The sequence below is a fragment of the Lactuca saligna genome, chromosome 2, assembly GCF_052625555.1.
Source record: "Lactuca saligna cultivar CGN05327 chromosome 2, ASM5262555v1, whole genome shotgun sequence".
NCBI lineage: Eukaryota > Viridiplantae > Streptophyta > Magnoliopsida > Asterales > Asteraceae > Lactuca > Lactuca saligna.
Window position 1 is genome coordinate 108,067,601 of NC_136418.1, and position 25,649 is coordinate 108,093,249.

The 25,649-nt window shown below is 38.8% G+C and overlaps 1 protein-coding gene across 1 annotated transcript; it reads right to left on the reverse strand.

The window, feature by feature from the left end:
• Positions 1-7,209: 7,209 nt before the first annotated feature.
• LOC145031333 (uncharacterized) lies at positions 7,210-11,973 on the reverse strand. Its single transcript, XM_078979869.1, has 3 exons — positions 10,605-11,973; positions 7,683-9,958; positions 7,210-7,571 (listed from the first exon to the last, which is right to left on the reverse strand). Exons 1-2 carry the CDS (start codon positions 11,905-11,907, stop codon positions 7,719-7,721), a joined length of 3,543 nt encoding a protein of 1,180 aa, XP_078835995.1. The 5' UTR covers positions 11,908-11,973; the 3' UTR covers positions 7,210-7,571; positions 7,683-7,718.
• Between the last annotated feature and the right edge of the window lie 13,676 nt (positions 11,974-25,649).

A 25,649-nucleotide genomic window follows, 5' to 3' on the forward strand; every position in this document is an offset into this window, starting at 1 on the left:
ACTTACCCCACCCACGACCTGGAACTGGGGGCAGTAGTGTTTGCCCTCAAGATTTGGAGGCATTACTTATATGGGGTGCAGTTCACCATCTATACTGATCACAAGAGTTTGAAGTATTTGATGGATTAGCATAATCACAACATGCAATAGAGGAGGTGGTTAAATGTGCTAAAGGATTATGACTGTGAGATCCTATACCATCTAGGGAAGGCCAACGTAGTTTCCAATGCTTTGAACTGCAAGACGGACGGGTCCCCGATTGGGAACAATTGTATGAGGATGACGGTGATCTCTCCATTGTTGGATATGATCAAGGAGGCCCAGATCAAGTGAGTAAAGAAAGAGAATTGGAAGATAGAGAAGATTCGGGGACAATATCCTTTGTTTGTAAAGGATAGTCATGGCCTTTTGGCGCAGTATGGGTACAAATGACTGGAGGAATGAGACATGGGATATTATAGGAGATGCACAAGTCCAAGTTCTCTATACATCCAGGGGCTACAAAAATGTATAGAGACTTAAGACTGAGTTATTACTGCCCCTACATGAAGCGGGAGATTGTCTGCTTCGTGGAGCTATGCTTGACCTACAAGAAGGTCAAGGCCGAGCATCAGCAACCTCACGACAAGGTTCAATCGCTACCCATCCCCATGTGGAAATGGAAAGAGATCACTATGGACTTCATCACGAAGTTAACAAGGACGGCGAGGGTGTAGACGCCACATGGGTGATCATGGACATACTGACGAAGAGTACCCCTTTTATTCTGATTTCTAAGAGTATATCCACGAAGAAGTTAGCGAGAATTTATGTAGGAGAGATGGAGGCCAGACACGGGGTGCCAGTGTTGGTAGTCTCTGACAGGGATGTTCGGTTTACATCCAGGTTTTGGAAGACGTTCCACGAGGAACTAGGCACTCAACTACATTTTACCACGGCGTACCACCCCCAGACCAATGGCCAGAGCTAGAGGATAATCCACACTAGAGGACATGCGTCAAGCATGCGTATTGGATTTTGGAGGGAGTTGGGAAACATATCTCCCATTGGTAGAGTTTTCATACAATAACAGTTATCATGCAAGTATTGACCGAGCTCCATTCGATATGTTATATGGTTGGAAGTGCAGGACTCCGGTTTATTGGGATGAGGTTGGGTACCGGACCATGGGGAGCACTGAGGTAGCACTCAAGACTACCGAGCTGATTCAACAGGTGCGCGACCGGCTGTGGGTCACGCAAAGCCGTTAGAAAAGTTATGTTGGCCGACGGCAATCAGATCTCGAGTTCCACGTGGGGGACTTTGTGTTACTGAAAGTGTCGCCCTAAAAGGGGATCATCTGATTTCGAAAGAGGGGAAAGCTAGGGCCTCGATTCATAGGCCCGTTTAGGATTACAGTCTGAGTGGAAAAGGTAGCATTTCGCTTGGATCTGCCGGAGGAGCTTAGCCAGATTCACAACACCTTCCGTGTGTCTCAGCTTTGGAAGTGTGTCACTGACGAGTCCGTAGTGATCGCGTTGGACGATATTCAGGTAGATGGGAGCATGAACTACATCTAGAGGCCGATTTCGATATTAGATAGGAAGACAAAGGGTCTTCGGAACAAAGAGGTGAAGCTAGTAAAGGTGCAATGGCAGCATCGGAGGGGCTCCGAATGGACATGGGAGTCGGAGGAGGAAATGCGGGAGCATTATCCCAAACTATTCATAGATACGGACATCAAGGATGAAGTCTAGTTCAAGTGGGGGGGGGGGGATTTGTAACACTCCAAATCAGGTATTACCTTGAAGCCCTTCAAGAATTTTAATTATATGTCCCTTAAGTACGATGGGCGTACATATGGGTACGCTTAGCGTACTTTGAAAGGAGGATCGTGGAGGCACAACAAGTACACTGGGTGTACGTGACGGACATATAAAACCCTAATTTCCGGACTTGATGCATATTTAAAAGTTCTTAAGCCTCGTGGACCTAACCCTAGACAGCCTCCACAGCCTTATTTTGTCCCTTCTACTCTAGAGACAGTTTGTGAGATCATTTTTGTGCTTAGAAAGTTCATTTGTGTCCATTTTTAGTATCCATTCAAGAAGGAGAAGTTGTCAAGCAAGCTTGGAGTGACTTTGTGCTTCAAGAATCCGTATCTTCGTCACCTTGAGGAGCTTCTGGAGATATAAAGCTTGGATCTTTCCATCTTATTCATTAGATCTAGTTAGGGTTTTCTAATTTGGTCCATTTTATTGGTTTTGGATCTCCTCTTGTGATTTGAGCAACTCTAGAGGTTAGAAACGTTAGATCTGAGGACCTTTGGTCCATTTACAACATAAAAATGAAGTCTTGATGGGTGTTATGACCTAATACATGGATTAGGAACCTTAAAAAGGTCTTAATGGGGTTGTTGGGAACATATGAGACATGAAAAGGCATAAAGTTGCCAAATTTATGCCCTAGGTCGTCCTAATAAGCTTAGATCTGAATTTTGGACGTAAGAGAATCGAGTATTAAGCACTTAATGGAGAAAGTGTTTAATATGTTAGTACGTTGGGCATAACCTAGCGAACGCAGCGCGTAAGGCCCAGAGACTCAGTATGTTGCGTGTACCAGGGTGGTACACTAAGCGTACGCACAACAGATGGGCTTGGATTTCATTTTGGGCCTTTGAAATGTTGGGCCTCAATTGGTCATTTGGCCTAGTTGTATTTTGGGGATGGTGGGCCAGTTTATCTGTTTTGGCCATAAATGTTATGATTGGGCCTTATTTGGCCATGAAGCCCATTAATGATTTTTGGACATGGACTTTGGGCCCATTAGCAAAGGAAGAATATTTAGGCCTTTATAGAAGGACTTGGGGTTTGGGTTTCCCTTTGATCTGGCAAAGTTCTAACATTGGTTAATATTATTATTTAGTGTGGGTAGTTATGGACAGTTAGGAGAGAAACTTTCAGATTCTTCGAACAAAGGTGAGTCTTCTCACCATACCCATGGGTTTAAGGCACCAAGGCTGGCCCATTATAGGATTATGGTATATGTAAAGACCGTGTGGGGTAGCCCATGGCAAGAAGGTGTAAGACCCTGAAGGGAGCCCAAGGCATCCTTACAGGTTTATGTATGTGCATGTAGGATGTTAGTCATTTCTTTGATTTGATATGCTATATGATTGTGTGTTATTGCATGAAAGGCCCCAGGGGAGCCTGCGACAATTAGATGTAAGACCATGTGGGGTAGCCCATGGTGTTCCCAGGTAAAGATCATGTAGGGTAGCCCATGGCATGTTGGATGTAAGACCATGTAGGGTAGCCCATGGCATTGCCAGGTAAAGACCATGTGGGGTAGCCTATAGCACAAAGGTGTAAGACCCTAGGGGGAGCCCATGGCATCGTTACAGGTTTATGCATACATGGCTTATGTGATATGTAGCTTTTCTAGCTAATATGATATGTGATATATGGACTATACGGGGTATGCTCTGAGGAACTCACTAAGCAATTAGCTTACAAGTTGTGGATTTGTTTCAACTACTTCAGATCCCAAGGGAAAGACGTGATGGCGCAGCGTGCACTCCCTCTCTCTCTCTCTTTCTCTCTCTCTCTCTCAGGTATTTTTACAGGACACTCTAATGTTTGTTAATAAAATTTGTATTTGACTTGTGTTTTGAAAAAAAATTAGAATTGGATTTCTTAAATTATGGAAATGTGTTTAATTATTCAAAAATGAAAATTTTCTTTGAAAAAATGGGTCATTAAAAATTGGTATCAGAGCCTTGGTTTGAGGAAAGTTGTTCATTTGGGTACTCTATCCCCAATTTCTTTGAAAAAATGGTTCTTAAATTATGGAAGTGTGTTAATGATCATACTTTTCAATGAAAGAAAAAGGTGTTCGTTTGGGTACTCTATCCCCCTCAGGGTTACCTTATTTACAATATTTCTATGGATTCCCCAAACTAGTATTATCTACTCAAAGAGATCCTTTAGGGTAGGTATCTTGAGAGTAGCATTTAGGGATTAGAGAGCGAGAATATCGTGAAAGGATAATTAGGTTGTTTGTTTATTGCGAAAATATATATAATTATAGTATTGTGGCTTAAAAACCCCATGTACTCATCAGGCTCCCAAACTTTACACACTCAATTTCTTTGTATTACAGGTAGCCGTATGAATGTACAATCCATTGAGAGATTCGAGGAGTTTAGGTCATTAGTATAATAAGTTAATGTAAGGATTGTAATGATTACGTCTATGATTATGATTTGTATCAGTTATGACATCCCCCGTTCTAATAATCAATGAAAACGATTTTCTACGGAAATACTTTTATGGGACAAATTCCGCATTTATAAAGATCACTTTGATTTAAAATAAGCATGAACAAAAAGGTCTTTTCTGGCTGTAAAAATTAGGGATGTCTCATATGATCACTACACCATCTCTTGTTGGTATCTCCAAGCCCATTCAGCGCCTCAACCTTCACACCACCACCAAATCCCGTCTTCCTTGATCTCACTTACAAGCCCTTCAAGACACTAATTGTACCATTTCCATGAAATACAAATTTATCCAGTTATTGCTAATATTAGTTAGGTGATAGATCCAATACCTCCAAGAGAAAATATTGTTCCTTCTAAGTGGTTATATCGGAAGAAATATAAGGTGGTGGGTCTCTTGACCTCTACAAAGCATGATTAGTTTCAAATGGAAAATGACAAAACCCAACGACATAGGATTGATTGTGATGAGACATATAGCACAGTTGTTAAACCGACCTCTATTCGTACTGTTTTAAGTCTTATTGTGTCATGTAGGTGACATATTCATTAGCTAGATGTCCAAAATGCATTCTTGTATAGCCACCTGAGACTGTTTACATATATTAGCCTTCGGGGTTCAAAGAACCGAATCATCCAGATTATGTGTGTCATCTGCAAAATTTGTTTATGGTTTGAAACAACCACCGCGTGCTTGATTTCAATTCTTTTTCTTCATACATCATTTGAATCAGTTCTACACATAGTCGGTGCAACTCTTCACTATTTATTATTATTATTATTATTATTATTATTATTATTATTATTATTTGCAAAGGTAAGGATGTGGCATATTTACTGCTTCATGTTGATATTCTTCTCACAAGTTCATCTATAGATCTTATGCATCGTATCATATCCTTTCTGGCCTTTCCGGCCTGAAGAATATGGTCGATTTATCATAATTTTTGGGATTTTCCAACTACTCATGATGACAATGGTACATTTCATTCTTGATGCAAATATGCGTTAGTTCAAATTGGATCCCGATGCCTCCCCAGTTTTGGACCCTACTTTGTATCGTAGTCTTGCAAGTAGACTTCAATATATTACATTTACCCACCGTATCCTACCTTATGGCATGCATGAGATTTGTTTATTTATGAAGGACCCATGGAACCGTACGTACATGCCTCAAAAATGAATTCTTAGGTACGTTTGTGTTACAGTTGATTACAGGCTTCAGCTACATTCCTTCTCTACTACGAGCCTTATTGCATATTCAGATGTTGATTGGAGGGATGCACGTCCACTAGATGGTCCACTAGTAGCTATTGCGTTTTCCTCAGCAACAATCTCTTATCATGGTCATTGAAGCATCAACAAATTGTTTCTCGCTCTAGTGCTAAAGCGGAATACGTCGGTGTCACCAATGTTGTAGTTGAAACTTGTTGGCTACAAAACCTTTTCCGATAATTTCACTCACCCATTGCCAAAGCAACCATTGTCTACTGCAAGTGTGTTATTGTCGTGTACTTATCGTCTAATCTTGTGTAGCATCAAGACACCAAACACATAGAAATGGATATTCACTTTGTGCATGACAAGGTTGCTAGCGGTCAAATCCGTGTTCCTCATGTCCCTTCCACCCTTCAATATGCAGACATTTTCATCAAATGGCCTCCTTCATCTCTTTTCATGGATTTCAGATCTAGTTTGAGCATTTGCTCTCGTCCTCACTCCTCCCGCTCAACTGCAGAGAGGTATTGGCATATACATATTTGTAGCCCATATGTTGTATAGTTTAGTTAGCCCATTTATATGTATTAGTCAATATCCTTTATTTGAATATATAACGTTAATTAATGTAATTCCATTCATGAGAAACTAATTTACTATCAGAAAAGCAGGTTATTAATTCTTCCGTCCGAAACTGCTTGGAATTGGATAGCGAGGTCTAATTCTTTGACTATCGATGGCTAAAAATAGAGCTCGAAATGGTTACTCTCTTAATTGGGATAGTTGGCATATATATAGTGACCAGGCTTTAAACTGTATGAACATGTTGTAAACTTGTAATTATAGTTTCTTGCCATCTTTTAGTTTTAATAATATTCTTGCTATATTCCAAAAAAAACTGTTTATTAATCACTATTAAACAAAAGTAAAAACAAAAACTCCGTTTCCCATAACTAATCCCCCCAACCCCCCCCCCCCCCCACCCCCACCCACCCCACCCCACACACATCTTTAAGATTTCAGTCTTATTGGACCAGAAAGATGTGAAATCAAACCGGAGCAGTTGAATGATTGATTAACTCCTCACCAACTTGTGCCATTCAAATTTCCTTCAATCACTTTCTGGAACTGATCATCTTCCATTTTAAATTATGATGAACATGATCTGGATATCACTTAAATCTTTATGTAATTTATTTATTATTTCAAGTGGATAATCCCAGTTAATTAATTTCTTAAGATGAGATCATTTTAAAGTCGTTTACATGCTTAAAAAAATGGAAGCATGTTTTGAAAGTAGACAATTCACAACTGAAACAACATATAAAAACTATTCATAAATTAATGTTTACAAAAACAATAAATAAATAAAAATTTAAAATAAAAAATTAAAAAAATTAAAAAAATTAAAAAAATAAAAAAATAAAAAATGAAAAAACAGTTGGGATAGGTGTAATTTTTTTTTTCAAATTAACTAGGTTTTAAGATATACGTTTCAACTACACAATAAATTATTTAGGCACGTGTATATATATATATATATATATATATATATATATATATATATATATATATATATATATATATATATATATATATATATATATATATATATATATATATATATATATATAGAGGAGTACTTAATTAAGTATTAATGATTAATTTTTTCTTTGAGTGCATATTAAGTCATGAAAAAATGCTCAAAAATCATAAAAGACACCACAAGGAAATGAAAAAAGATCAAATCAATAATATATATAAATATAAAATAACCATCATCTACCTATTTATACAATGTAAATTAAAACGTGAAAACAAACATATTAAAGCCACAACACGCTTATCACCCTCTTCCAATGGTAACCAATTGTACATTTTTTTTACATTTTTCGGTATATAACCCTTTAAGCTCTTCTTCATTGATAGGATGGCCAGAACAATGAAGTAGAAAGGAAATGGTCGTTATAGAAAATATTGATACTTTGAAGTGCAACGTTCAAGACCTTATTAAAAAGGAATGGGTGTGGATGAACTACTTTTCAAACATATCCTTGTGGAGCCTTCTTTATTGAATTCGTACTCGAAATAAAACCTGCATAAATGTATATGAAGTTGTTAAGGACATGTTACAGGATATAAACTTTTATTATAATGTTGGAAATGGTTAAAAATATCGACAAAAGAAATAAAGAGATATACTTACATGATTGTAGCTAGCAAACAACGAAGTTATGGGAGTCTAATAATGAACTGGGGGTGGAGGAGAACCATAGATGTATACGGGCGGTGGAGGTGATTGTACTGGTGGAGGGGGAGATATGTAGTAGTATGGAGGTGGTGGGGACTTAACAGGTGGTGGGGGTGATGTGTAATGGTATGGAGGTGGTGGCGATTTCAAAGGTGGTGGAGGGGAGGAGTAGTGATAAGGTGGGGGTGGCGATTTAACCGGTGGTGGAGGCGAAATATATTGGTAAGGGGGTGGTGGAGATTTCACAGGTGGTGGAGGTGACGTGTAATGATAAGGTGGTGGTGGGGATTTAACCGGTGGTGGAGGTGATGTATAGTGGTATGGTGGTGGCGGGGACTTCACTGGTGGTGGTGGTGATGTATAGTGGTATGGTGGTGGCGGGGACTTAACCGGTGGTGGAGGTGAAGTATAGTGGTAAGGAGGTGGTGGAGATTTCACTGGTGGTGGAGGTGATGTGTAATGGTAAGGTGGTGGTGGGGATTTAACCGGTGGTGGAGGTGAAGTATAGTGGTAAGGAGGTGGTGGAGATTTTACTGGTGGTGGAGGTGATGTGTAGTGGTAAGGGGGTGGTGGAGATTTAACTGGTGGTGGAGGTGAAGTATAGTAGTAAGGAGGTGGTGGAGATTTCACTGGTGGTGGAGGTGATGTGTAATGGTAAGGTGGTGGTGGGGATTTAACTGGTGGTGGAGGTGATGTGTAGTGGTATGGTGGTGGTGGGGACTTAATTGGTGGTGGTGGTGAAGAGTAGTGGTAAGGTGGTGGTGGAGATTTAATTGGTGGGGGAGGGGATGTGTAGTGGTATGGTGGTGGTGGGGATTTTACAGGCGGGGGAGGTGAAGTGTAATGATATGGTGGTGGTGGGGATTTAACTGGTGGCGGAGGTGATGTGTAATAATACGGTGGTGGTGGTGACTTAACCGGTGGTGGTGGTGAGGTGTAGTGGTATGGGGGTGGTGGAGATTTCACGGGTGGTGGAGGTGATGTGTAATGGTATGGTGGTGGTGGGGATTTTACTGGTGGAGGTGGTGAAGTGTAGTGGTATGGTGGGGGTGGAGATTTCACTGGTGGTGGTGGTGATATGTAATGGTAAGGTGGTGGAGGGGACTTCACGGGTGGGGGAGGTGAAGTGTAGTAGTATGGTGGTGGTGGGGATTTGACTGGTGGGGGAGGTGATGTGTAGATGTATGGTGGTGGTGGAGATTTCGCTGGTGGTGGTGGTGATGAGTAATGGTAAGGCGGTGGAGGGGACTTTACTGGTGGGGGAGGTGAAGTGTAATGATATGGTGGTGGTGGGGATTTCACAGGTGGGGGTGGTGAAGTGTAATAATATGGTGGAGGAGGAGATTTCACTGGTGGTGGAGGTGATGTGTAATAGTATGGTGGAGGTGGTGACTTAACAGGAGGTGGAGGCGATGTGTAATGGTATGGAGGTGGTGGTGATTTCACTGGTGGTGGAGGTGATGTGTAGTGATAAGGTGGGGGTGGTGACTTCACTGGTGGTGGTGGTGAAGTGTAATGGTATGGTGGTGGTGGTGATTTAACTGGTGGTGGTGGTGAAGTGTAGTGGTACGGTGGGGGTGGAGACTTAACCGGTGGTGGAGGCGATGTGTAGTAGTATGGGGGAGGTGGTGATTTCTTAGGTGGTGGGGGTGATGTGTAGTAATACTTGGGAGGAGACTTCACTGGTGGTGGAGGTGAAGTGTAGTGGTATGGTGGTGGTGGAGACTTAATCGGTGGTGGAGGCGATGTGTAGTAGTATGGGGGAGGTGGTGATTTCTTAGGTGGTGGGGGTGATGTATAATGGTACACTGGAGGAGACTTCACGGGTGGAGGAGGAGACTTGTACAAGTAAGTTGGTGGCGGTGGTGGCGGAGATTTGTAATAGTAGGGAGAAGGAGTGGGCTCCGGCTTTGGCTTTGGCTTCTCACATATCTTTGAAGGAGTCTTAGGAGCATATGCAAAAGCTTTAGCTTGAAGGACAACCTCATAAGCGTTTTTGGACTTGACCTTAAGCTCAGCTCCCTTCAAACCCCCATGGAGATTTGTTGGAATGTTACATTTGGTTCCATTTGGTGCCATATGAAGCTTAGCAGTACAACCTTTAGCTCCTCCATATTTTGAATAGTCCAAACCCTCAACAGTAATTGCATATTTACCGTTGATCTTAGTCTTTCCATATGCACAAATTTCTTTTTCACCCGCAGCCTTACATGTGATCTCCACAACAGCACCTTTTGCACGGATATATAAAATAAGTCAACATCATGTTCGTTTGTATCAACCTTTTGTAGCACTCAGCAATAAGTGATACCTTGTGATCTAATTAATATTAAACTAAAACATGGTTTCGTATGGTTGGTATAATTTTGGATTGATTTTATTAAATAAATCATTATCATGCATGAATTCTTTAGTAAAAAATAATCATAAATATATGATATGAAATGTAGAACTTTCATAGAAAGAATATGCGGAACTTTAAAAAGGCATCTTTAATTTTTAAAGTATTGTAATTTTAAGGATTTGAAAAATATTCTTTTTTTAGTCCATATTTATATGGTATAATAATAAATAAATATATAATTAAAAGTTCATATATAGCACGTTATCTCAAATCTCAAAAATTAAATAAAAGCTTGTAAAATCATGCTTTAATTGTATAAAAATACATAGTTTTCATTTTCATGTTTCTTAAGATGTAAGTTAAAGAATAAAATAAAATAATTTTCATGTTTCTTTTTTTGATCAATTGTTTTTGGAAGCAGATTTTATGTGTGTATTGATGGATAAAAATATTGAGAAAAACCAGAAATGGAACCTGGGTCAACCATCAAAGCACATGCATACTACCGAATTCATATAAAACTAAATTTATACCTTTAAGGTGGTGCTTGGCGTGTGATTTAATTGGGTATTTCCAGTCATAGCAACTGTAGCAGTAAACTTTACCCACGACCTTTACGATGGCTTTCTTGTGGTGAGGGTGAGGGGCCGGGTGGTATGGGGTTGGTGGTGGTGGAGAAGTATAGTAATAGTGTGGAGGAGATTTTGTTGGTGGTGGTGGAGACTTATAGTAGTATGGTGGTGGTGGTGACTTAACGGGTGGTGGTGGAGATTTGTAGTAGTACGGTGGGGGTGGTGAATGCACTGGAGGAGGAGGGGACTTGTAATAGTATGGTGGTGGTGGAGAATGCACCGGAGGAGGAGGAGACTTATAGTAATATGGTGGTGGTGGAGATTTAACTGGTGGTGGTGGAGACTTGTACTCATAAGGAGGTGGTGGTGAATGAACCGGTGGAGGAGGAGACTTGTACTCATATGGTGGTGGTGGTGAATGAACCGGTGGAGGAGGTGACTTGTACTCATATGGTGGTGGTGGTGAATGAACCGGTGGAGGAGGAGACTTGTATTCATATGGTGGTGGTGGTGAATGCACTGGTGGAGGAGGAGACTTGTACTCATAAGGTGGTGGTGGTGAATGCACCGGTGGAGGAGGAGACTTGTACTCATAAGGTGGTGGTGGTGAATGCACCGGTGGAGGAGGAGACTTGTACTCATAAGGTGGTGGTGGTGAATGCACCGGTGGAGGTGGAGACTTGTATTCATATGGTGGTGGTGGTGAATGCACCGGTGGAGGAGGAGACTTGTACTCATAAGGTGGTGGTGGTGAATGCACCGGTGGAGGAGGAGACTTGTACTCATAAGGTGGTGGTGGTGAATGCACCGGTGGAGGAGGAGACTTGTATTCATAAGGTGGTGGTGGTGAATGCACCGGTGGAGGAGGAGGAGACTTGTATTCATATGGTGGTGGTGGTGAATGCACCGGTGGAGGAGGAGACTTGTACTCATAAGGTGGTGGTGGTGAATGCACCGGTGGAGGTGGAGACTTATATTCGTACGGTGGTGGTGGTGAATGTACAGGAGGAGGGGGAGACTTGTATACATACGGAGGTGGTGGTGAATGTACCGGTGGTGGTGGAGATTTGTACTCATACGGTGGTGGTGGTGAATGTACGGGTGGAGGTGGTGAATTGTAAATGTATGGTGGAGGTGGTGATGAATAGATGTAAGGATCAGCCGAAACAGCTACAAGGTTAGCAACAGCAAATACCGTGAATGCGATGACAATAGGCCATAGATTAGCCCTTAAAGGGCGGCCGCCACCGGCGGTAACTCTCATGGTTCACCGGTGATGGGTGAAGAGGGTGGAAGAGGGAGAGAGATGATGAGGTGATGTGTTTGGAAGTAAAGTTGATGATATATATATAGATAGAAGACAAAGAGAATAGTCGTTAGAAGGAAGCTGTCAGGCAGAGAGTAAGAGTGCAATTTGTGTATTAGAAAACTTGCCAATGGTAATACAGCTGGGACACATGCTCTACTTTTTTAAGTGGTCATTTACATGGGTTTGAATCGTTAAAACTTAAACTCGGGTTGAACCCCTGTATACGTTGTAGATAAAGTCTATATATATATATGGTTTACTCTTTATACATATTTACGTATATAATACAATCAGTAATAAAATGATATTTTTACTATTAACGATCGAGTCTTAAAACAGTTAATTATATTCAGCATTACTGAACTCAGAGGCGGCTCAACTCATTTACATTCACTTAAGGTCGTTTTGTTAATTTGAAACTATGTGCATATCTTCTTGCTCCAAAAATTACCCGAAGAGTATTTATTTTTTTCAATAATCGACATGGTTATAAAATATGGATGTATTGGACAATTTAGGTAATTAATTAAAACTAGTACTTGTCATAATAAATAATTCGGTAATGATATTCAACTACTACGCAAATATTCAAGATGATAATATACAAAAATAGCGTTATTTATATATTTATTAAGCTTAGTAAACAAAAGAAATAAGTTTAGGTCAATATTATGTTTTTTTTAAACTAATAATGAAATTTTAAATACGGATTATAAATATTAATAGGTACTGTAACATTATTTTATAGAATGTTAATTACCTGCTCCAAATTTTTTATGCTGTGATCCAGACAGGTGCTCTGCCACTTCCGGTATAAATTATAAAATTCCTCACATTTACAATCCCACTTCGCTTTGGAAAAGCAATATAACTTTTTTTTAAATAAGTTCAAATATAATGGTTTGATTTTTTTAGAAATATTTAAAATAAATTTTGTCTACTTGTTCTTTATAATTCTTACAAGATATTATCAAAACTGATTGTATTTGACAAGTTTTTGTTTTACTTTTTCTTATATATATATATATATATATATATATATATATATATATATATATATATATATATATATATATATATATATATATATATATATATATATATATATACATGATGGGGACTAAAATAAATTCAATGGAGTGCTAGATGATGTTTTGGTGTTTTCTTTTGCAAGGTGTCACCTTTTGAAGTCAACAAATCATTTTCTCATTATCTCACATGCAAGTCGAATTTCCTCATTCAAAGATAATATCTTTGATGGAAACAAAATAAATTAAATTGCTCATTTCCATAATAATGCATTACCTAATCTATGCACGTATTTCCACAGCTTACTATTTATAAATTTTCAATTTGCTTATGAGTTGTATTAAGTTGATAAAGTTTTACAAAAGAGCCACTATATACCCTTGATTACATATGTAGCATGTATGTATGTGTCGGTTTATTAAAATTGTTACAGCCTACTACTTGTAAGAAATGTCAAACACCATAAATAGAATCATTTAAACCAATTGAAGTCAAAGATTAAAAAAATGTGGATTGAAATAGTCTATCAATTTCTAAGGTAGATAATAATATATTTTTTGGGCGGCGAAGGCCAGCATAACGTATTGATACACAAGTACATTAAATGTAGCATATGGTATAAGTTAGGATAGCATAGACAACACAAAAACCAGTAGAAAGAACAAGCAAAGGGGGGTTTTCCATTTGGGACAACTTTATGAACTATTCGATTTATCGTATACTATAAATAAAATGATATTTATTTACACTTTATTAAACTAGAACCTCAGAGTTTCAAAATTTTGGACTTTTACTCCTACTCTTTTCTAATCCTACAAGAATCCAATATAATATTAGGGTTGTTGCATGTGTTGTTTGGGTGGGTAGGGGCGGCTTTCATTGGTACATTTTACAAAATCTTTTAATTAATTAAGTTAATAGTAAAATTATTATATAAGGTAAAATTCGAAAGAAAGCAGAAGGAAACAAAAGGAGAAAGTATACCATTTTATCAAGTAATGTCGATGTAAGAAAGCCAAAAAAAAAAAAAAAGAATTATGAATATTTAACATTTTTTTACTTTTATTTTAATTATTGAAACAACTGAACTATATAGATTTAATGTAATTTTACGTGATTTATCTTATACAAAGTAGCCTTTTTTTTACAATTTTAATAACAAAATATCATAAATCATAAATCATATATAATTACGAAAACTAACATTTGACTGGCAAAACAATGAGCATTACAAAGTGACAATAGGATTGAGTTTTGTAACACTAAGAGTCGATTGACTTTGATCTTAAAGGTTTTTATCGTATCTTATTTGTTCATTAGGTTTCATAGTTGGGCTCGAAATTTCGGATTTCATAGTGAAATGACTTTTTTGAATGTTGGTTTGGCTTTATGTTCAAGTAGGTTTTTGTAACAATCATACTACAAAACTACCCATCAATATGAAATTGACAAAAAAAAATTTTGTTAAATGAGAAATTATGTAAATGTAATATTCATATTAAAATTCAAAACTTCTATCTGTATCCACACACACACAGAAAAAATGTCGTTCAAAAATCGAGTTTGCATCCCTACTCTCTACCCTTGATCAAGTCCAATGCATACCCATCCATCGGTTTTTTTTTTCGGAAATGACTTAGGAGAATAACCATATGTTGATTTTGTTCACATTTTGTTTTTTTATGCAATATACCATCGAACTTGTTGTTTGTGTTTATCATAACACTTTTGGTAGGCTATCACAAGTGATATTAGCTCAAAAGGGTTATGATGAACAAAAACAACAAGTTCAATGATATATTACGTACAAAAAAAGGAAGTGACCAAATGTGAATAAAACCAGCACTTAGTTACCATTTTGACACATTTTCTCTTTTATTACAAATGAGTTGAAAAATAGGAATTGGAAATCAATGAGATAGTATATGTCAAGGCCAATTACATTTTTGGGGAAATAAAGGGATTCTTCAACTATTGTTGGCAAAATCGTTCAACAAGTGCAAATCGAAGTACAAACAACTATAATAAAAACATTAACTAACTTTTGATGTTAGTTCTTCTCATATGATGAGGATGGTGAATACAAATGTAGCATTCGAAACCTTGAGGTACTTATATTCTTGAATATTTTCATTTTGGAAGAGGCTCACGATGTAAGCCATAGTGGTCACGATGTGAGAGTGACCATTGATTATTTGAACCATATTTACAAACCCTACGACGTGAGGCATAAGGTCTCATGACATGAGCCAGGCCTGATGACCCAAAACCCTAATTTTTGAGTATTTAAAGAAATAAGAGAGTTAGGGTTGCCCATCCTCAGCCACTCTCACTCTCTACCCCCCCCCCCCCCCCCCCCCAAAAAAAAAAAAAAAAAAAAAAACCCTAAATTTAACCTCCTTGAGACCATTGGACATTGTTATTGATCTTGAAGAGCTTACTTGGAGGTTTTTGGTTCTTTGAAGTGAAAGAAGCCTCTTATGGTGCTTCATTTTGGCAATCTAGCTTCTACCTTTTGGTCTTGTTGAGCTTTGGGGCATTTGTAAATCATAAAGCTCCTACCTTTTTACCTCATGCATGATAGATCTAAGCTTTAGAGCCTTTTTTTGCGTGGTTGGGTGGTGTAACATGCTTTTGATCCATAAAGTTGGCAACTTTATGGATCATTGAGTCATCTTCTATATGTAATCCCTTGGATCTAAGTTTTGGTGTTGGTTTTGAACTCAAAGCATGAGTCTTGATCTTATTACCTTTCTTTTGACCTAGTTTGTGTTTAAGTCATGCATTGTACATGCATGACTGAAAAGCTAAGATTTTTATGGTCCTTAGGGTTGAGAAAGGTGCTTTGGAATGTCCTAATGTATGTCTTAAAGGATTAAGAGCTTCATGCTCAAAGTTGGTTAGAACCGATCACACGACGTGAGAAAGGTGGTTGTGACGTGAGGAATGGAACCTTACGACGTGAGAAAGGTGGTTATCTCGATCTGAGGATTCTGTTAGATGAGTGAAACTGAGTCAACTTGCTTTGTGGTACCGGTTCAAATCCATTCTCACGAGTGAGCCTTAGTGGTCACGACGTGAGGGTGGACTAAGGAGAAAGTTGACATTTGACCTTAGACATTGACTTTTGTTCAGCTCTTGGTTTTGAAGGGGTAACCTTTTGCATGATTATCTAGGTGTGGAGTAACACCAGTGTAGTTGAGCATGCAAGCATCAATAGTTGATTATTGATCGAGAGGTGGGTTTCCTTCGTTGTACTCGTAGGTCAAAGGAAACAAGGACGACCTACTAGGTTATGTTTGTAGGATGGTAGTTGTCTTCGTGACAATTACAAATTATGTCTGTATATGATTGATGTCTTTGTGACTTGTATTAATATGTATGCATGTTAGTTGTAGAGGGTGAAATAAACCTGATACCAGTTGAAAGAGACCGAAGAGGTTTGAACATACCCAGTACCTATTGAAAGAGACTGAAGGGGTTGGAATATACCTAGTAACAATTGAAAGGGGCCAAAGGGGTTGAAATAGACCCAGTACCGGTTAAAAGAGACTGAAGAGGTTGGAATATATCTAGATATGTTTGGTTGAATGTATATATGGTATGGGGTAATTTGGGGGAGCCCACTAAGCTTTGTGCTCACAGTATTCAATTTAAGTTACAGGTTCTTCCAACTCAAAAGGGAAGGACCCGTCATAATCACACCACATGCCCATGTTTTTCGCATCTTTGTGATTTTGGAATTCGTACTTTGATACTATGATATTATGATATAAATTTGACTATTTTAATATAATTATCAGATGATCGAAATGAATTTAAAAGAGAATATTTTATTTGAATTTTTGGACGTTACAAGTTGGTATTAGAGCCTTGGTTTGACGGATTCGGACATACTCTCGAGTATGTCTGAACTCAAATCGAGGATTTGGTAAGTTTTTCATAAAATGAAATATTTTAACAAGAAATTTCCAATAGAAGAAGGGGGTGTGATGCGTGAAATCATCCAAGCACAAGTAAGTTTTCCCAAAATACCGATACATGTCTTACGTTATGTTGTAAATCTATGAATCGCATGCTAGATTAGGGCTAAGGATCTGCTCAGGATTGCATGATCGTATGCTAGGAGAGATGCTTTTATGTGCTTATTATATGAGCTTACAGATCTGCATGCTAGTATGAGATCAGTTATGATAGCCTGTTTAGGTTATGTGCTGACTTGAATTGCTTGATGCTTGAAGGTTGCGTGCTTTGTGCTTTTAAAGGACTTTGTTAGTACGAACTGAGCAGTGGCTGAATCCGTTTGATTACATATTATTGTGATTAGATAATTTTATAAGGATAGGTTTAACTCTATTGTGCAACTCTTGTTTGAGTCCAACTGTTGTAGTGCGGGACCTTTCTTTCAAAGAATTATCTATTACCAATAATATGTAGTTATATTTGTGTGCTAGTTTAATGGTATTACTAAGAGCTCCTTTTGCAGCTAATAACATAGAGTGGTGAGGAAGGGAACCCTAGGGAGTTCCTGTATTATATCCTGGTGCTTAGGAATCTTGGTAATAGGGAAAGGAGTATTATTTGAGAAGAGAGTGACTTGGAGGAATCAGGGTAGTGCATTGGGAGGGTAGCAATAGGTGTGGAAGGTAGTATTAGGCTCATACTACTAGAAGCATATGATTTATACCCGAGACCAAGAAGACCATGATGAATCTAGGAAGCTCGAGAGTATTAACCTCTTCGTGTGTTTTCTGATTTTTATGTGGTTATGCTTCAATATGGTGGTGACACGTTATAGAGTAGGAGGTTCAGGATCTGGATCCGGTTCGGTCATGGGCACCGAACCAATTCATGAGGGTTTAAATGAGTTCATTACTTCTAAGATTACTAGAGGTATCCTTGATGCGACCCCAATGATGTTTAGGTTGATCAAGGAGGGTATCATCCAAATGATGGAGGATCATCTTCATATTTTCACGGCCGACCTAGCTGTTAGCCAGTTTGGGGCCCGCACTCTCTCTTTCAAGGACTTTAGGGGATGTAGGGCACTAGATTTCTTTGGGTTGAAGGACCCATTGTCACCAGGCATTGGCTAGTAGATATTTAGTGTGCCCAGATGATGAGCTTCTGCCCCGAGGGGCCGAAGGTTAGATTCGTTGTAGGATATCTGAGGGAGCGAGCTCAAGATTGGTGGGAGGAGGTTGGCTATACTTTGGGAACCCCAGCCAGTGAGGTCATGCCTTGGCCAGATTTTGTGACCCGATTCAAACCAGAGTTTTCACTAGCTATTGAGGTGCAACAATTAGCGAGGGAGTTCCTATATATGAGACAGACGACAAAGACTGTGTCCAAGATCACCACCAAGTTCCGGGAGAGAGCCTTACTGGTACCTCAGTATGCCACAGATGAGGAGAAGCGAAGGATGATAGGTTTTGAGCATTCTAGCACTCCTATGGTGTGCATGCAACCCTAGATGCTTTAGATCTATGTTTTCTCTAATATACATGCAAACTTTCAAAATTCCAAAGCATCATCCTAACTAGCATACAATGGAGTATCTATACTACAAAATTCTAGTTAGATGACATACCTTTTAATGTAGTTGAAAAACTTTAAGCTTTAAGAGCCTAGCACCAATAATGTGAATGCCTCAAATGGGACCACAAATCACCACGAACAAATGGGATAACTAGAGAGAGGTTATTTGCACACACTAATTTCGGCTAGCACTCTTGAATATGCTCCACTAGTCGATTTCATGCAATAGAGGACTTCTTATATACTATAGATATATTAGGGTTACACCATGCAAACCCTAATTTGCATGACATTCCACATTCCTCCTGCTCCATGGGTTTAACTTCCATGGAGTATCCATGGGTCGCCACATCGGTTTACCCATAAGTAATCATGGATCATTATCCGACTTTATAATAATGATTGATTTACACAATCAATCCCCATATATTTAATAAGTCTCTATTGATCACAAAATTAATTCCAAATTAATTCTTGATCAATACTAATTAAATAATATGATTTCATATTAATATATTAGAACTTATAATATATTAATAAATCATAAATAACCTCTTCTCAAAAGTCCATCCTTACAAAATTGTTCTGATGAAGTGCAACCCAAATGGACCATGCTACTCTTGGTTCAAGTACATACCAAATATAGTTATGGACTTAGACACCTTATCCAACAGTCTCCCACTTGGATAAGTCTAATAACTATAGTTGTAAGTATAACTTCAGGATCCGACTAGCTAATCGTGGCACTTAAATGCCTTTGTCGAACTTAGACGTACCATTTTAGATAAGTGATCATGGAATCCTCTATTCTCAAGATATCAGCCGGACAAACACATGGAACACAGTCAATCTTATTGTCCAGCAGTTTGTTTCCCAATTTCTGATTTGTTTGACATAAAACTTTATCGAACACATCAATTTAGTTCTGACTGGGCCCGACACATAAGTCAAAACAAAAGCAACGAGGGGCCCAAGATATTGATTTTAATCCTCCAAGGACTAAAAGGAACATATAAACTTTGACACTATATGCTTGTACTAACTATTCACTTAACCGGACACAACAGCACGTTTTATAACATCGAGTTACCGATACGTTTTCGTACTATCAATGTACGACCAACTCATATATCTAGGATTGAAGATTATATGATATTATCGTCTCACGGTCACACGAGATAAATTCCATGAATTGATACAAATGAGCATGGTTTAAATCTAATACTCAACCCTTATGAGCACTCATGAATGTCATAGCAATGTCTAACCATTTCCGACAATCTACAAGCCAAATTCATGACAATCTTGCTTCAATACCTACTTCCAAAGTATGATCGACTGTGGATGGCTTGAATAATCCAATTATTCTGGAAGTCAAAACATGCAAAATGAAACAATAGTAAACAATTGACATGAGACAATACCAAACTAGTAAATAAAAAACACCTTTTATTTAAGCATCAAATGTCAATTACAGTTTATCCATTACAAGTTTCATATCAGCTATCTAATCATTAAAACTAATATCATCCCTCAGCCCAACGCGCCTTGCATGCTGTAAATGCTTAACCCTACTCAGTCTCTTCATGAGGGAATCTGACGGGTTCTCATCTGATGACACCCTCTTTGCCACGAGAAGTCCTTCTTCTATATTGTGTCTTACGAAGTGATATTTCCTGCCCATGTGACTAGACTTGCCATGATCCCCTGGTTCCCTGGCTAAGGCAACTGCACTATCGTTGTCACAAAAAATCTCCATATGCTCCTTTATAGATGGTACAACTCCAAGGTCTCCGATGAAGTTCTTCAGCCAGATCGCCTCCTTCGTCGATTTTCTTGCTGCTATGTACTCTTATTCACACGTTGAATCAGCTACAGTCTCCTGCTTGGAACTTTTCCAAGTAATTTGTACTCTATTCAGGGTAAACACCCAGCCCGACTGAGAGTAGAAATTATCTCTGTCGGTTTGAAAGCTGGCGTCACTATACCCCACCACTCTCAAGTCATCACTCCCACCAAGAGTAAGGACCCTGTCCTTACACCTCCTCGGGTAATTGATCGACCCAACAACAGAAGAATACATGATCGAGCCAATAGCAGAAGCATATGGTAATTGACTCATCTTAGCTATCTCAGCCTCTGTACTTGGACTCTAAGCTTTACTCAGTTTGGTATTGCTCTGGATTGGTAAGTCACCTTTCTTGGAATTATGCATGTTGGAACTCTTCAACACTTTTTCCAAGTAGGTACTTTAACTAAGCCCATTAGTCTCTTATTCCTGTCTCTCAATATCCTTATCCCTAGGATATAGGCATCTTCTCCAAGGTCCTTCTTAGTGAAACACATCCCAAGCTAGGATTTCACCTCCTACAAGGTTAGGATGTCATTTCCTATAAGTATTATGTCATCCACATACAGTACCAAAAAGCTAAGTATACTCCCACTAGATCTGACATATACACAAGACTTATCCTTACTTCTTGAAAAGCCAAACTCTTTGACTTTCTCATCAAAACAAAGATCCCATCTGCGAGATGCTTGTTTCAATCCATAAATGGATTTATCAAGATTACACACTCTATTAGGCTACTTAGCATCGACAAAACTCTCTCGCTGACTCATGTAAACATCCTTAGCTAACTTCCCATTAAGGAAAGTGGTTTTGACATCCATTTTCTGTATTTCATAGTCATGAAATGCAACAATGGCTAGCATAACCCTAATAGACTTAATCTTCGCTACTTGCGAGAAGGTCTCATCATAGTCAAATCCTAGAGTTTGAGTAAAGCCCTTTGTAAGCAGTTGCGCCTTGTATGTCTGTATTTTCCCATCCATGTCGGTCTTCTTCTTGAAGATCCATTTGCATGCAATTGTCTTAAGACCCGGTACATTGTAAACCAAGTTCCAAACTTGATTTTCATACATGGATTGAATCTCGCTATCCATAGCCTCTTTCCATTTAGCAGACTCGGGGCCTGCCATGGTTTCCTTGTAGTTGTTAGGTTCATCCAGATTTACCAGTGTGCTATCACTGATAAATGTATCACCTTCTGTAGTAATATGGAAACCATAAAACTCAGGTGGAACTCTAATTCTTTCGGAACGCCTCAGAGATACAGACTCGTCAACCGGCTCAACAAGAGTTTCCTCCTCAGGTTGAACACTAGTGTTTGAGGTTCCTTCATCGGTTAATTCTTGAAGTTCTTCAAGGTCAATTTGCCCCCACTGTCCCCTTGAAGTATAAGTTCCCTCTCTCGGAAAACCCCTCTCCTAGCACCGAAGACAACATTGTCATACAGTCTGTAGAAGAGAGAACCAAAGGACTTTTACGGGTAGCTGATGAAAATACACTACTCACTCTAAGGTTCGAGCTAGTCATGAGTCTCGCGCCTCACGAAAGCGTCGCAACCCTAAACCCTGATCTGTGTTAACGAGGTCACCTTCACTGTCCACATTTCGTGAGGTGTTTTGGCAACCTTTTTAGTTGGGACTCGATTAAGGATATGGGTGGGTTTAACCTTCCCATCCTTAACATCCTACAAGTATTTGGGGCAGCTTCACTTCCAGTGCCCTTTTTCATGTCGATAGAAACACTCTGCTTCTTTTAGGATGGTTGAGGGAGTAGCAGAACCTCCTTTGGTTCCACTTGAAGAGGATCCATCAAGAGACTTTCCCTTATTGCTCTTGGATTATTAGGCTAATATCAGAGATTCATTCAAGATTTCTCCAAGATAGCGGTTCCCTTGACCAGACTAACGAAGAAGTTTGTCATATTTTGTTGGGTGCCTGAGCAGCAAGGAGCTTTTGATACCTTGAGACAGAAGTTGCATGAGGCACCGATTATGACCCTACTAGAGGGTGTGGTGGATTTTTTGGTATACTGTGATGCTTTGATCATAGGTGTAGGTGCGGTGTTGATGCAGCGAGGTCATGTGATAGTGTACACGTGGAGGCAGCTGAAGCCTCATGAGGCAAATTTGAAGGGTTTTGAGCATATATACATTCCTAAGTGCACATGACACCCTATTTGCTTTTTATCTTGGTTTTCTCAAGTTATACATGAAAATTAATTTTCCAAAGCAAGAACCCTAGATCTACTATAAAATCAAAATCTACACAAATTAGGGTTCAGAAGAATACCTTTCTTGTGAGATAGTATTAACAAGTAATCCTTTCTTCAATTCCTTGACCTTCGAAAGCCTATTGCCCTAAGTGTTGCACCTCTGATGGAGTCAAAAACACCACAAGTGAAGAATAGGGAGAAGGAGGTAAAAATCGCCTAGGGTTTCTCTTAGGAACCAGGTAAGCCGATTTGTAGAGGCTGAGGTTCCTTTTATAGTTGAGGCTGCTAGGGTTTTCAGATGGAAACCCTAATTTCCTTGCTTAGGACCTAAGTTGTGCATGAACCCAATATGATAGACGAAAACCCTATGGGGCCTGCCATAGATTTTCCTCCACTCCCTTATAATAGAGTCCATCAGCCCAAAACTGCAACTATCACTGATTTACATAATCAATCCCCGTTCTTTTAATTAGTTCCTTTAATCACTAAATTGATTCCAAATTAATTTATGATTAAAAACTAATTAAATAATAGGATTACTAATTAATATATTATTCTTATAATATATTAATAACCATTCATTAACCTCTTTCTCCAAAACTCATTTTGTCCAGTTACTATGGTGTAGGCAACCCAAAAGAACCTTGGTACTATCAGATTAAGTACATAACAATTATAGTTATGGGCTTAGAGACTTAATCCAACAGTCTCCCACTTGGATAAGTCTAATAACTAAAATTACAAGTATGACTTCAAAATCTGACCAACAATCGTAGCTCTCAAATGCCGCAGTCGAACTTTGACCTAGTCAATGACGCATCGATCCTTTAGATAAGGGATCATGTAATCCTTCGTTCTGCAACATATCATGTGGAATTTACATGGAATAGAGTCATACTCAATGCCCAACAATTTTGTTTCCCAACTTCTGATTTGTTTGACATAGAACTTAATTGAACACATCAATTCAGTCATTACTGGGCCCGGCACATAAATCATCGAGGGGCCCAAGATATCACTTTTACCCTCTTAGGATAAAAGGAACACATAAAATTTGACTTACATGCTTGTACTATTTAATCATTAAATTTTACGCAACAACACGTTTTATAACATCATGTTACTGATGTGTTTACGCTTTAGCAATGCCCGACTAACTCGTAAGCAACAACTCACATATCTCGGTTTGAAGATTATATGATATTTTCGTCTCACAATCACTAGTGACAAATTACAAGAAGTGATTCATATGAGCGTGAGTTTAATCCAAGGCTCAAATCTTATTTCAGAAGTACTTATGACCATTGCAGCAAACCTTTACTATGTCTAAGCACTTAGACAATCTACAAGCCAATTCATGACAGTCTAACCTCATAACTTACTTCCAAAGTATGATGGATAATTTGAACAATCTAATTATTCAGGAAGTAAAACATGCAAAAGTGAAACAATAGTAAACAATTTACACAAGATAGTAAGCAATACTTATATATAAATCTCCATTATATAATCACCAAATGTTAATTACATTTATCTATTACAAATTTCTAAACATCTATCTAATCACTAAAACTAACATCGACCTTCAGACCAATGTTCCTCGCATGCTAAACTTGCTTAATCCTACTCAGACCCTTTGTGAGGGGATATGTAGGATTTTCCTCTGACAATACCCTCTTTACCATGAGAATTCATTCTTCTACCTGATGTCTGATGAAGTGGTATTTTCTATCGGTATGTCTGGATCTACCATGACATCTTGGTTCCTTAGTTAAGGCAACTGCTCCTTTATTATCACAGAAAATCTTCATGGGCGCCTTTATGGCTGGTACAACTCCAAGGTCTCCAGTGAAGTTCTTTAACCATATCGCCTCCTTTGACACTCCGCTCGCTACTATGTACTCTAATTCGCATGTTGAATCAACGACAGTCTCCTGCTTGGAACTTTTCCAAGTAACTGCTCCTCTATTTAGGGTAAACACCCAACCCGACTGAGAGCAGAAGTTATCTATGTCGGTTTGAAAGTTGGTGTCACTATACCCTGTCACTCTCAAGTCATCACTCCCACCAAGTGTAAGGACCCAGTCCTTAGTCTTCTGCATGTACTTAAGAATGCTCTTAACTGCTGTCTAGTGAGCTCTACCAGGTTCCCTTGATATTGGCTAACCATGCTCAACACAAAAGCCACATCAGGGTGAGTACATGTCATAGCATACATGATTGAGCCAACGGCGAAAGCATATGGCACTTGACTCATTTCCACTATCTCAGCATCGGTACTCAGACTCTGAGTCTTACTCAGCTTAGTATCACTCTGGATTGGTAGTTCCCCTTTCTTGGAATTCTCCATGCTAAAACGTTTCAGCACCTTATCCAAGTAAGTACTCTGACTAAGTCCTATTAGTCTTCTACTCCTATGAGCAATATCTCATCGACATATAATACTAGAAAGCTAACTATACTCCTACTAGCCTTGACATACACACAGGACTCGTCCTCATTTCTAGAGAAACCAAACTCTTTGATTTTCTCATCAAAGCAAAGATTCCATATTCGAGATGCTTGCTTTAATCCATAAATAGATTTCTCAAGAATGCACACTCTACAGGGGTATTTAGCATCCACAAAACCTTTTCGCTGACGCATGTAAACATCTTCAGCCAGCTTCCCGTTAAGGAAAGCGGTTTTGACATCCATCTACCAAATTTTGTAATCATTAAACGCAACGATACATAACATAACCCTAATAGATTTGATCTTGGCTACTGGTGAGAAGGTCTCATCATATTTAACACCCAGGATTTGAGTATAGCCCTTCGTAACCAGGCGTGCCTTGAACATATACACCTTTCCATCCATGTCGGTCTTCTTCTTGAAGATCCATTTGCACCCAACTATCTTTCGACCTAGTACATTGTCACCCAAGTTCAAGATGTGATTGTCATACAAAGATTGGATCTCGTTGTCCATTGCCTCTTTCCATTTTGTAGACTCAGGGCCTGCCATGGCTTCCTTGTAGTTTGTAGGCTCGTCCAAATTCACCAGTGTACTATCACTGATAAACGTA